Source organism: Carassius gibelio, chromosome A5, assembly GCF_023724105.1.
Source record: "Carassius gibelio isolate Cgi1373 ecotype wild population from Czech Republic chromosome A5, carGib1.2-hapl.c, whole genome shotgun sequence".
Classification (NCBI taxonomy): Eukaryota; Metazoa; Chordata; class Actinopteri; order Cypriniformes; family Cyprinidae; genus Carassius; species Carassius gibelio.
This window is the reverse complement of record NC_068375.1, coordinates 36,140,745-36,154,955: the sequence shown is the minus strand read 5'-3', so window position 1 is coordinate 36,154,955 and position 14,211 is coordinate 36,140,745. Positions and strand designations below refer to the sequence as shown.

At 35.4% G+C, this 14,211-nt stretch overlaps 1 protein-coding gene across 2 annotated transcripts; it reads right to left on the bottom strand.

The window, feature by feature from the left end:
- Positions 1 to 1,123: 1,123 nt before the first annotated feature.
- On the bottom strand, positions 1,124 to 13,901 carry LOC128014228 (serine/threonine-protein kinase Chk2). 2 transcript variants are annotated; one of them, XM_052597633.1, is made up of 15 exons: positions 13,755 to 13,901; positions 12,202 to 12,480; positions 11,106 to 11,230; positions 10,411 to 10,543; positions 10,107 to 10,197; positions 9,837 to 9,933; positions 9,224 to 9,277; positions 9,074 to 9,138; positions 8,681 to 8,780; positions 6,561 to 6,647; positions 6,217 to 6,380; positions 4,099 to 4,214; positions 2,945 to 3,030; positions 1,490 to 1,543; positions 1,124 to 1,294 (listed from the first exon to the last, which is right to left on the bottom strand). In XM_052597633.1, exons 2-15 carry the CDS (start codon positions 12,452 to 12,454, stop codon positions 1,235 to 1,237), a joined length of 1,485 nt encoding a protein of 494 aa, XP_052453593.1. In that variant the 5' UTR covers positions 12,455 to 12,480; positions 13,755 to 13,901; the 3' UTR covers positions 1,124 to 1,234. The 2 variants fall into 2 exon arrangements, with proteins under 2 accessions (XP_052453593.1, XP_052453583.1); XM_052597623.1 differs by lacking the exon at positions 13,755 to 13,901 and adding an exon at positions 13,441 to 13,564.
- Positions 13,902 to 14,211: the final 310 nt, after the last annotated feature.

Sequence of the window (14,211 nt, the reverse complement as noted above, 5' to 3'; positions counted from 1 at the left end):
GGGGGGGGGGGGGGGGTGAAATGCTATTTCATGCATACTGAGTTTTTTACACTGTTAAAGAGTTGGATTCCCATGCCAAACATGGACAAAGTTTCAAAAATTAAGTTTTACGTTTGAAGGAGTATTTCTGTTCCAAAAATACTCCTTCTGGTTTGTCACAAGTTTCGGAAAGTTTTTTTCGAGTATGGCTCTGTGTGACGTTAGATGGCGCGGAATTTCCTTATATGGGTGCTAAGGGCACTTCTGCCGGAAGAGCGCGCGCTCCCGTATAGCAGAGCAGAGAGAGGCTGTGCACAGACAATCACTGATCAGAGCGAGAGCGTCGCAAAATGTCACACAAGGAGTGTTTTTGGTTGACAGGGCAAGACAACCCTGCACAGATTACCAAAGAAAAAACAGCATTAAGGGACCAGTGGATGGAGTTTATTTTTACAGAGCATCAACGGAGTTGTGCAAGTGTTTGTGTTTGTTCCCTGCATTTCGAAGATGCTTGTTCACAAGGCCCAGTTTGACGACGGATATGCGTATCGTTTATTTCTTAAGGATGACGCAATCCCAACGAAAAATGGTCACGATCGTGTGTTGGAACCGCAGGCGGTAAGTAAAACTGCTTAAAATATCTCTGCCTCCTTGTTAGTGCGTCCCCTACCATGCCGGAGACCCATGCCGGAGAGCGAGTCGTTGCTGCTGCTGCTGCTCTCGTTCAGTTTCAGCCTCGGGATCTGATTCTGGATCATAAATAAACGGCTGAATCTGACTGTTAGCCACGGTTTGTTTTGCATGATTTTTTCCTCAAGGTAATGTCACAGCTTCCACATGCTCTCGACACAAAAGCCTACTGGCGCTCATGATTCTTTAGCTCCGCCCACACGTCACGCCTCCAGCCGGTCGTGTTTTTCCGGGAAAAATCGGTACAGACTATCTTTCTCTTATGAATATAATAAAACTAAAGACTTTTTGGAGTTATGAAGGATGCAGTACTAGTCTATAGGTACTCAAGATTAACAGGATATTGAGTGAAAACGAGCATTTCACCCCCCCTTTAACATCGTTTAATGCATTAGGACTAGTTCGTTTTGAAATCTGCATAATTTCTTATGATTCTTAAAATCAGATGTGTAGAAACGCTTAAAACATTTTATTTTTGAAACAGGAAATATTTATAAGAGCAGTACATTGTTAGAAAAAAATAATATAAAACGGACACCAGGAAACAAATAAAAGTATATAAAAGTCAAGGCCCAGGTTTCCTCTTGGATGGTGGTTCAGCTTCTCCCTCTTGTGCCTTACGTTTCTGTAATGAAAAATAAAACTTAGGTTTTAATGACAAATGTGTTAGTATGCATATAGTTAATGTTGGAATACATTTTGAAAGCAAATATTTGAATTTGTTGACTTGAGCTCTGTAACTTCCTTTTTATTAATACATCTTATCCAGAATAAAAGTCCACACAGATCCAAGCTTTGTGTTTTTTTGTTTTTGTTTTACCTTGGATATTACACGATGCATCAATTGATTTGCAGTGTTTCTCATCTCATCGTCCTGTTACACAAACAGAAGAATGATATTTTAAATTTGTGAAAAGCGGTTTTTTTTATTTTTATTAAAAGGGGTCATATGATGCGATTCAAGTTTTCCTTTCTCTTTGGAGTGTTACAAGCTGTTTGTGAACGTATAAGATCCCTAAAGTTGAAAAGACTAAAGTCTCAAACCCAAATAAATATTTTTTTAAGTTTACACTTGTCCATGCCCTCCTAAAACATGCCCCCACGTCTATGTCACGATGTGGAAAGATTTGCATAACACCGCCAAAATGTTCACGCAAAGAAGGCGTAACTTATTCTCGCAGTTGGCTCGGCGCCATGTTGTGGAGACACGGTTTCATTGTGAAAACAAAAATACTTTGTTTGGCCTTCTTAATTCCGATCGGTCCAACTCAATAACGAAATCTGAGCAGGTCTAAAAACTGAAACTGTTGATGCTGCAACTTTACACTTTGGAAAAGTTATATATATATTTTTTAAAATTTGAGCAGGCTTACAAACTGGGATTGGTAATGTTGCACTGCGATCACAGTTATTTATTTATATTTTTCATTATAATATATTATATGATATTGGTTTGAGACATGAGTATTTTATTTAGTGGAGAACTTTGCAGCAGTATTTTATTTCTTTTTCTTTTTTTCTTTTCTATATAATTTAATTAAAAAGTATATAAAAAAAAAGTTTATAGTAATAACCTGCAGTTTAATGTTTGCATTTCTTTCCCTTACTGTACCGAAAATGAACAGAACTGTGACTTTGAAACCGAGGTACGTACCGAACTGTGATTTTTGCGTACCGTTACACCCCTAATGTTTACATATTTAAAGGATTTGCCACTGGTGATTTAAACATGAGTTTTAAGCAGCGTAGAGCAGTGCTTCTTGTTTTTCATTTCTCTGATCACAAATGCAAGCATGGATTTATGTTTATGCAGCACGAGGAAACACAGTGTGTAAAAATACAGTACAAGTCATTATAATCGGTAATTATGTCTTAAGTGGATGCAGAAAATGGCTCGTTTGTAATAGGTTTGATTGTTTTTGTCTCGTCCCCGTTTTCTGACTGGGACACGCATCGCAGTATGTTAAGGAGCATAACATTTACGTCACAGGCTTAAGACATTTGGCCAATCACAACGCACTGGATAGCTGGCCAATTACAACATACCTCGCTTTTCAGACCGATGAGCTTGTAAAAAACTATGCATTTCAGAAAGGCGGGGCATAGTGGAGAAACAATATTGTACAGTATGTGGAAAATAATGTTTTTAAGCAACATCATATGACCCCTTTAAAGCAATCATATTTCAAATGCTATTTAAAGGTTAAAATCTTCAAATACTATTCTAATAATTTTCAACAACATTTGTCTATTTAGTGGGTTTTTCAGCACGTACATTCAACCATGAATGTTCCAGTGCCTCTTTGACGCTCAGACGCTTATCAGGATCTACAACCAGGAGCTTCTTGATCAAATCTTTGGCTGAAAGACAAGGTGAATGTATAACTTACACTGTATGCTTTTTAAGTTCAAATATTTCTGACAATATAAAATTATCTAATGTACACACTATTTAAAGAAGACATTGGATGCCTGATTTTCCACAATTTGGTATGGTTCTTTAGGATCTTCATGAAATGTCTGCAAGGAAAATTCCTCAATAGTCGTGTAAAACAACACCCCTTTTACCTTGTTAAAAACAGCTCTGTTCTCAGTGACCCGTTTCGTTGCCCATCTCTTTAAAAGACAATTAGCTACTGCTCACTCCACCCCTCCCTGTTTTTTTTTTTTTTGTGTATTCGGTGGTATGTTACCATCAAAAACAAAACTTCAAGTGCTTCCTCAGTGGCTCTGATGTCGGAAGAAAATTAAGACGGACCCACTTTATATTAAGTGGCCTTAACTACTATGTACTTACATTTTAATTAAGAATTTAATACAATGTACTTATTGTGTACATACATGTTTTTACATTGTACTTATATATTAAAAAACTACTTGTAATTACATCTGTATTTAATTTATGTAATTACATTTATAATTACACTGTTGACCCATACTTTACACCTTAACCCACCCTTAAACTTACCCATACCTCCAACCCTCTCCCTAACCTTACCCCATCCCACCTCAATAGCAGCAAAAGTGTTTTACAATAAAATATGAACACAATAAGTACATTGTACTTATTTTTTATGTAAGTACATAGTAGTCAAGGCCACCTAATATAAAGTGGGACCATTAAGACTCTTAAGTTCCAACTACGAAATACCTGCACTGCTTATGAGACATTGTTGTCGCTAAAGCTGCTTGAGTGTGGAGAACATTTGGACAGCGCACAACTGGCTGAGGGTGGACATTTGCTAGTACGGGACAGTCTGTCAGCGGCTGTGGCCGTGAATAAAAAAAAAAAAAAGATTTTTAGCATTGTAGGTGGTTGTGTTCACACACAGCTAAGCCACATTTATATGCAAGTACCAGGTAAAAGTAAATTTGGCATCCAATGTCCCCTTTAACTATCCAATTGTAATTGAAGAGCAAAGACATTACCTTGATTTGAAACCTTCTTCCACTGAGATGGGATGAATTGATAGTGGCCGTTAATGATCTGCTCACGCACCGACATGGTAGTGCACTCGGTGTTGAATGGAGGATAACCACCCAAACTATGACAATACATACACACACAGCTTTCAAATATTCATACAAGCTTAGTCTGCATGAGTTTAGATTTTGGGCATGAAATATACACATTATCTTTCAGAGTTCTGACCAATGAACTGACTTTTCCAGTACAGTATTTTTTGTAAGGTGTTCTATCTGTATGCAAGTTATCATAATTGAAATTAACATTTAAAACAAATGCATTTCATTTACTCACCCTCAGGTCATTCCAACCCCGTATGACTGACTTTTTGTCATCAATTTGACAAAATGCTATGATAAAATTATGAACATTTCTGAAACTATACATGCAAGTTTTGTGCCTGTCCAAAATGTGTTATTTTACTCATTGAAAAATGATAATATTAGCTCTTGACATATTCCATATTCATGCAAGGATCATTCTTTTGAGTCAGATTTTTCCAGTGAATCAGTTGATCCACTAAACAAAACTGATCGGAATGATTTGTGCACAAGTCAGACTGATCTGCTTCTCAAGTTTGAGGTACGGACTCATTGATTCAGCTGTAGCTAATAAGTTCACAGTTCAGAGATGCTGAATTAAGCTCCATTCATAATTTACTGAATTTGGCATTATTATTGAACTAAACCAACTTGATGAATAATGACACCACTGTCTGAAAGTGCATTTGTTTCACAATTGTACGACATAATACTGTTATTTTGTAGTTAAAGTTATGGTTCACCCAGAAATGATAATTCTGTCAATAATTACTCACTTTCATGTCGTTCCAAACCCTTAGACCTTTGTTCAGCTTTGTTCACATTTTAAAGCACTTTCAGACCCTCCCATAGACAACAAGGGTCCTTACATGATCAAGACACAGAATAATACCAAGATGATCGACAAAGTACTCCATGTGATATCAGAAGTTCAACTAATGCTAATGGGTCATGGTTCTGCCATGAACAAGCGTCCACAATAGACACAGTGGAGAGAAAATGTGGACAAAAGTGGTTATTTTTGTTTTCTTTGCGCGAAAATTTTGTAAGGACTCTTGTTGTTTATGAGAGGGTCTGAAAGCTCTCAGATTTCAGCATAAATATCTTAATTGTAATTGATGACATTTTTCATTTTTGGGTGAACTATCCCTTTAATTACTACACTGCAGAAAGTGGTAGTGCTACCTGCAACTTACTTTAAAGAGCCATTTCTATCTGATTAACCCACATAAAAGGTTGTTTTGGTGAAATGAATGAATATATTTTGGTTGATTTAAGTGATATTAGATATATTTTTGACTTGAATAAAACTACTTTTCTGTGTGAAGTTGCTTTAAAACAATCTGTAAATACATACATCTCAATGTGACAAAAGTTATGGAATGTAGTGTAGCGGTCATAATGGCTACATTTATGATACTTTGCAACTTTTTTTAAAGCTTGACAACAACAGTTGTCTTTCATTACCGTATTTTCCGCACTATAAGGCGCACCTTCAATGAATGGCCTATTTTAGAACTGTATATGGGGCGCATAGAATAGAAAATACTGTAGTCAAATGTTTGACTGGTTTTGCGTTATGCATCCACTAGATGGAGCTGTGCTAAAGGGAATGTCAACAAAACCTTGATCCATATACAAGACACTCCTGATTATAAGGTGCAGTGTTGTTTTTTGAGAAAATTAAAGGCTTTAAAGTGCGCCTTATAGTGCGGAAAATACGGTATATTCAATAGATTGGGCAGGATATCCTTCACATATGATGTAATTCACTACTTGTGTTGAAGAACAAAGTCAAATGGGATTGGAAACAAATTTCCAAATCTTTTTCATTGTGTATATGTTCCAAAACCACAGGTTTCACATGTGTCCCACATATTGCTCATGTGATTTTAACATTTTATAGCATATGTGAAGTTCATGTGGTTTTTCTGTAAGGGAAGACTTCATTTTTAGGTGAACTAATCCTTTAAGAACCTTTAATCTAATGCTGTATCCAACTGCTTCAAATGTAGTCATTCAACTATAATCTCCACTAACCAGATGAACAGCAGGACCCCCAGGCTCCAATAATCGACTGCTTTTGTATATCCTACAGTGGCAGCGTGTGTGAACACCTCCGGGGCGAGATATGTGGGTGTCCCGCAGAGCGTCTTCATCAGAGAGGATTCTTCCAAAATCCTGGACTGATTAAAATCCGTAATCTACAAAGCATTGAGAATTTGCATGTGTTAGGAAAGCAGGTTATCTCAGGTTCAGAATTATTTCTGTGCATCCTGTTTCAACTACAAAGACAAAGGCTTGGCTGGATCTATGAACATTGGAACAATGTCAGGAACTGCAGCAAAAGTTACTCCAGTTTCTAAGATCTCAGGTAAACACACCTTAATCAAACAGATGTCGTCATGTGAAGCCAGCAGCACATTCTCAGGCTTGAGGTCTCGATGAATGATCCCATTATTGTGGAGATACTGGAGAGAATATAACGGAACATCACTGAAAAATTACTTTGAATTTCACCTTTGCTATTGCTTGTCTCCTAGTTTAGCTTTCTAATAAAGCTGGCATTATCAGGGGTTAAAGGAAGAAAAAAAAATCCTGGGCTTTTCTACAGGGGCGGGGCAAAGCATGCAAAGACTGTGACAACTTTAACATTTGAAAGGAGACTATGGCAAAGTTATTGATTTCTTTATTAAATCTTTTTTTTTTTTTTTTTATGAATATATGGTTGACCTGAAGAATAAAAGCTGTATCATACACTAGGAAAAATTCTGAGCTATATCACCACTTATCAATACTAAGGGTGTGACAATACACTTAGCTCATGAGATGAGACAAAATACAGATGCTGGGTTCATTAGAACATGACTATTTGAATACTATTTTTACAGATTTTTTTTTATAGAATTTTTGATATCAGTCTTAATTTCAAAAGCAAAACAATACAGATGTATTTAGAAATATTTTATCTAATCAAGGGCTGTAACTAATGATTATTTTTTTGACAATCAAGTAATCTGATTATGTTTACAACAGAGTAATCTGATTATTATTAGTAACACAAACATATATTTTTTTAAATGTGGGACAAATTTTTTTTTTTTTTACTACCAAATTTTGCACGCCGGATGTCCCGCATGGTGCCAGAGAACTTTAAGCCCTGCATTTTATGACGTATGAATACTGTTAGCTCTGTGAGAAATTGCTCTTGCACCTTAATTTTAAGTCATTTTGGATGGAATCATCTGCTAAATGAATTCGGTCTCGTAGAGCGAGATTATTCACATAAATAATGGGCATAAAAAAAGTTTATATATATATATATATACACACACACACAAGTACGACAGCTTTTGTCATTATCATATTGTGACATTCCCTTGTAGCATTTAACTACAAGTTTCAGTTTTTAATGTTTCTTTATGTATAGAATAGTTAAAATGGTACCAGTGCCTAAACGGTGCCTGAACCAATACTTCTATAAAAATAAATAAAGCCTAAAAAGGATAGCTAACATTAAAGAACATTAAAACGATTTAAATTAAATCCATAGCATTCACACGCTCCTTGGATGCTCTCATTTCCCAAGCTTCCCTTACTCTAAGGCTAATAAATGTATTTCATGATCTGGGACATTATTTAATACAACACCACACACAAGGTTTCTACTGTATCTCTGTCACTTACTCTGATATTTAGTTAAGATGAGTGCTGTCTGTCACTGCCTTTAATCAGTTCTGTGAATGACTGTATGCTCATTCTTTATAAAGCAGCAACAATGTCATTTCTAAAGTACAGTACTGTGCAAAAGTCTTAGGCACATTAGTATTTTCACGCCAAAAAAGGGTTTTAAGCCAGTTTTTTAATATATTTTGCTAGTATGAATGTCAGTAGGAAATATCAGTTTACATTTCCAAACATTCATTTTGCCATTCATTTTTTATAATAATCTAGTGAGATCGTTGAATGCACAAGCAGTCTGACAAAAGACTGCCTAAGACTAAGACTCTGAGGCGATCACAAATTTGTGTACAATTTAAAGCTGAATGCTATAGCACCGCTAAAAAAGCCTAGCGCCGCACATGCTTCATGTTTACATTTCGCAGAACCAGGACAAATATTTCAATCTATCGCTCAGGCATTTAATGGGCACTGAAATCTGTGCTCTTATTCGGTTCGGTGCATACCGGTTCCATAGGTACCGGTGCTGTATTGGCACCGGGTTTCGGTACCCAACCCTACATGTATACAGTAGGTTATCAGCCACAACATTAATATATACTATAATATATCAAAGTAATATACTTTGAAAGGTAGTGTAGTTGCCATTTAAACAGGGTACTACCGTAAGTTGTCTTTCCCCATTATAAATAGTCACCTGAGTGGGTAACCAGTGCAGGCACATGCTTGTGTTCATTATATATATATATATATATATATATATATATATATATATATATATATATATTACACTTTTAGAGGAAGATGCTTCATAAAGACATACCTCCACAGCCCTAAGCATCTGATAAAAGTAGAGTTTGGCGATTTCTTCTTCCAGCTGTTTCTTGGCCTTGATTCTGCCAAACAGCTCTCCTCCTTCAACACTATTGACAGCACAGAGATAATGATTCATTCATTAAAAAGAATGTACATTAAAACGTGTAAACACACACACAAAAAAAGACTGAAAATGTGTGTTTGAGAATATAACAATACTCAATCCTCAATAGCTCATGAGAAAACAGAAAGAGAAAACAAACGCCTCTGTAAATGAGCAAAATGTTTTGCGTAAAGGTCCCGTTTCAACAGGTAAGAATATGCAGTGCCAATGAGTGCCAAATTCTGCCAGAGAGTTCATGTTCCTAACTATTCCCATTAAAACACCACCAGGACTTACTACTCTAAAACAATGTAGTAGGAATCTTCCGTCTGGTAGAAATCTTCTGTCTTGATCAGGCACGGCTGCAGGACGGAGAAAAACAATGAGATGCGAATGAAATGTTTTATCTATAGCTCTGTGGCACGTAAAGGTTCATTAATGACTTACATGATCGATTTTCTTTAAAATTTCTATTTCCCGCTCAGCATTGCGTGTGGCCGTCTGTTGGAAAGCAAATCAAACATTTTAATATTCATCAGGTATGAGTAATTTTAAACGTTAGTGTGTATGAACAAAATCCTAAACCATCACACGTCTTTCACACATCACCTAATGGTAGTTCTCACTGAAATAGGTTTTCTTACAACACCAACACATTCTAAGTTGAAAACAAAACTATTCGGGTTTCAAAATATAATTAATATTTTGAAACTAATACCGTTTTCAAATTAATAACGAATAATTTGTAAAAGTGAAATAGATTTTTTTTCTCTTCACATTTACAGGTCACATAGCCAAAATCCATCAAAATCCGTTTCCATGACTTATCGCCAGAGGCAAGAGATTATATTTTAGTCACATAACATTGGTTAATGCAAACGCTGTCATTTCGCAATACTTTTGTATCTACATTCATAAAATATCGCCAAAGTTTTGTGCAAATCTGTGGAAACGCACCTACTGCTAATAACTTATCGCATTGCACAATGTGGACTATAAGGCATTAAAGTGATATATTTAAAGTATGAAATTATAATATGTACATGCTCCCAGTTCTTACCCCTATTGATGGGAAGTCGTGTTTGTTTATAGTTTTCAGAGCAACTTTTTTACAGGTTTCCTTTTCAATGGCGAGCTTGACTTCACCACAGACACCTCTGTCAGAAAACACAAACAGAGTTTTTTGGGCTAAATAGTATTGTGCAGAAAGCTCCTGGTAGTTATCACTGTGGTAAGAAACATCTGCTAGGACCATAAACCCAATCGAATGAAGCCCAGAGCACCTCGGTACATGATATTTTGAAGGTTTCTGAAAATCAAGTTCACTTACGTTCCAATCTTTCTTGCTATGTGATATTTTTTGCTGAACTCTAAAGGAAGGTTCGGTTGATCGTCACCCATCTTATCTATGAACATAAAAACTGTGGAAAGAATGAACAAGTCAGAATTCAGAGCCATTGTTTTTTTTTTTTTTTTTGTCCTTTTTAGACATTGAAAGCCATTGGATACTATACAGTATTCTTTCATTTGTATAATAAAATAGCCTCAGAATGATCATTTTCAGGTGATTTGTTGTATTAAGTATATTTTTTATAAACTCCTCCTCAAAAAAAAAACTCACCTAAATTACTAACCTTGATGTTTTTGTTCTGCCATGGCAATTACAGAGTTATTGCTAAGAAGTCTTTGCTTCCCGTTTCCTATTTTCTCATCGTCCACCCACGTGCCGTTGCCGCTGAGGTCCTCGACATAGACGAGATTCTCATCCTGAAACAGAAGTTAAAGTAAAACTGAATTTTTTTTTAAAACAGGCCATATTATTTTATCGTATTTTCCGGACTATAAGTCGCACTTTTTTTCATAGTTTGGCTGGTCCTGCGACTTATAGTCAGGTGCGACTTATTTATCAAAATTAATTTGACATGAACCAGAGAAATGAACTAAGTGAAAACATTACCGTCTACAGCCACGAGAGGGCAGCACATGCTGCTCAGTGCTCCTGTAGTCTACACTGAAGACACTAGCGAGCGCCCTCTTGCGGCTGTAGATGGTAATGTTTTCTCTTGGTTCTAAATAAATGCGACTTATAGTCCATTGCAACTTATATATGTTTTTTTCCTCATCATGACGTATTTTTGGACTGATGCGACTTATAGTCAGGTGCGACTTATAGTCCGAAAAATACGGTAAATGGGGCTCCTGATGAGTGAGACCTGAGGCCTTTGTGGAAATGCACAGCCATAATTTTATTTTATTTTATAAGAAAATGATATTTTATTTAATGAAAACAAGTTAAATAAAATAAATTACTTCTCAATATTGGTCTTACCCTAAAAATCTTAAAGTGCTTCTTGCTGTATGTCCTGAAATGTGTCGACTGTCTTACAATGGTGTTGTTAAAAGTGTAATCGCATGCGCTATCCCTTCCAAAGATATACTGGTTTTCTGTGCAATCTGGAAAATATAGAAAAGAAGCCATGTCGAGTACTGTTATTGTTAATTAAAACTGTTGAAAATAATTTTTGTTTGAACTTGAAATAAAAAAGTAGTGTTACAAAACCGAAATAAAAATGAGAAATGTTGAAATACAGTTTTAGCTGAAGAACTTAACACTAAATAAATATGAAATACACAAGCACGTAATAATATTATTACTGAAACTTAAAATGGAAACTAAAAATGCAAAAATAAACGCCATTTCAAATATTAATAAATACTATAATAGTAAATCAAACTGGCCCTACTCCTGTTATACCATAATAGCTCAACAATCTCAGAGCTGCTAAAGGAATTATCTGTATTTTATGAAAGCTCTATTGACAGCATTTGTGGCATTATGTCAATTACCACAGAAACGTATTTCAACTTGTCCTTCAATTAAAAAACAAATAATAAAAAATATAATTTAATCTTAAAAACAAACAAATAAATAAACAAAATGAGCAAAAGATTAATGCATGTACATTGAGACCAGTGTATGAGCATTTATAATCAGAAATGGGAGGCTTAAGTTTATTTTAAAGCACTTTGCCGTAGTTTGAACCAGGTAAAGAGTATTTTATAAAACGATATGTCATAGCCTTATTGGGAGTCCTTGCACATATTGTGTCACTTACTGGTTTTAAATGTTCAAAACAATGAAAATATCTTGGTACCAGAATTACATTATAAATGCTGTCAACAGCACTTAACTTTTGCTGAAAGGTCCATTAATAACACCTAGTTTGACTCTTAATTTACCAAGGGGTTAGAAGAGGTCAGAAATGCAATCTATTAGGTCTATTATTGATACCACTCCTTTTCAAAAATGCTTGGGAATCTAAATTAAATACTTCATGTGCAAGAATGGCAGGCAGAAGTAGTCAAATCAACTAAAAGTATCACATTACTCATTTTCTTCAAACAAGGAAGGCAACACACTTAACTGAGCACACTCAATCCATGCACCAAGGGAATGACGCGGCCCCACACTTGAGACTGGACTTCCTCCTCGTCTTCAGGAATAGACTGTAGTTCCTGGACCGGTACTGTATCTACAGAACTTAGAGTGCCTGAGCCTGAGGAGGAGCCCTGGCTTGATGATGTTGGGGCGGATGAGGAGCTGGAACCAGGCTGTGATTGTGTTTGGGACTGGGTCTGGGATTGCGACTGACCACTGGGTCCAGGTTCCTCAGACATGATGATGTTTTTACTCTGAGCACACACTGAAAAATTAACAAAATGTCAATAACATCCATAACTCATAGGAAGAGCATGATTAAAGTCCAAACATTTTTTTTTAAATGGAATACCAGCTTAAAACTCACATAATTCTTCAAAGTATACACACTATAATGATAAAAGTTTTGAAAAGTAGTATGCATGTTACATTGTTGCCTTAAACATGTTACATGTGATTTCTAGTCAGCTGTGCAAGAATTTTTATTTATTATTATTTCTGCCAATGAAATATTTTAAACCTGCTACTACAGAAACAGTCCCGATTTCTTTAGGCCTAGAAATATGCTTTTAAAATATTCCTGATATTTCCATACTGTGCGCAGTACAGTCATATATGAGTGACATAAATGTACTGTTTTGCAAAGTTTGCAGCTTAGGTTCTGCTGTGGAACCTGTGGTCAGTCGATATATATATATATATATAGCATTTATTTGCCAATAAAAGCCTTTAAAACGTATGGTATGCTTATCATTGTTTTTCAGTACACCATAGAAACATGTGGAAAAATTATCTACAAATAATGAAACAACAAACTTAGCAAAAACACAATTTATGTCACTGCCAAAACTTTTGGCCATGACTGTACATTCTATCACTTATATTCTATTTCAAACACTATTCCAGTATTTTCTATTTATACTAATAATGCATATGGATAAAATGAATTGAAGACTAAATAAAATAACTTGTGTTACCTTACATTAAATTCACTCTTTTAAAAGTATATTTTCATGGATTTATTAAGAACAAGATATTAACAGTGTCCTTGCTTATAAATACACTTGAAAATATTTCTTAATATTTAAAGTATAGCAACCAATGGTCTTATACGATCTTAATAGATCCAGTCATACTGGGTGCAACTTGGATTTTATCAAGGTGAAATGACACGTTATTGACAGATGTGCATAAATCATGTGCTTTGGAATAAAAGTAAAGTTACCGTAATTGCTTTTACATCCAATGACCTTTTCAAGTATAATTTCTGAGGCCATTTATGTCGGACTAATTTCATTTACCTCCACGACGCAATCAGATTAAATTCGAAGAAAACAGACTGAAGAAACAAGTATATTAAATAAGATTTTGGTAAGACCTGAATGATCAGATTTGGTTACTTCCTCTTGTTCAAAGGTGCATTACTTTATGAGAGCGCGTGCACATGCACGTTTAGAGATCGAAATATTCATTGATAGAAAATCCACATGTTTGCTAAAATCATGTATGGTGATTTCTATCTCTTATCCTAATTCATACCTTAATCGAGTCCTGTTTTTAAAAGCAGCCAACCTGGAGAAGAGGGGTTTCAGGCCGCGTGGACCGATCAACAAATCTGCCGGGAAAAGCCAGCCACTTGTTTCCATCCAAGAACTTCGCGAAACATCATTCAGCCAATCAGACGCCAGAGTAGAGCCTCACGGGAAATGTAGTTTATAAAACATCCACGTCAATTTATTAGTAATTTTATAAAAAAAATGTTTTTATTGTATTATTATTATTATTTTAGTTGAATACAAATTCACAGTATGTCTAGCACAGTAAAAAAAATTAACAAATACAAGTGTAGTAAATAGAAAAAAGTTACACTGTAACATAAATAGGCGCAGTGATTTATTTAATGCGCGCGCACACACACACACATAGCCGTGTCTAATTCTAGTAATTACAGTCAATACTCACGGATAACTACAAACCAATAAATATAATATAATAA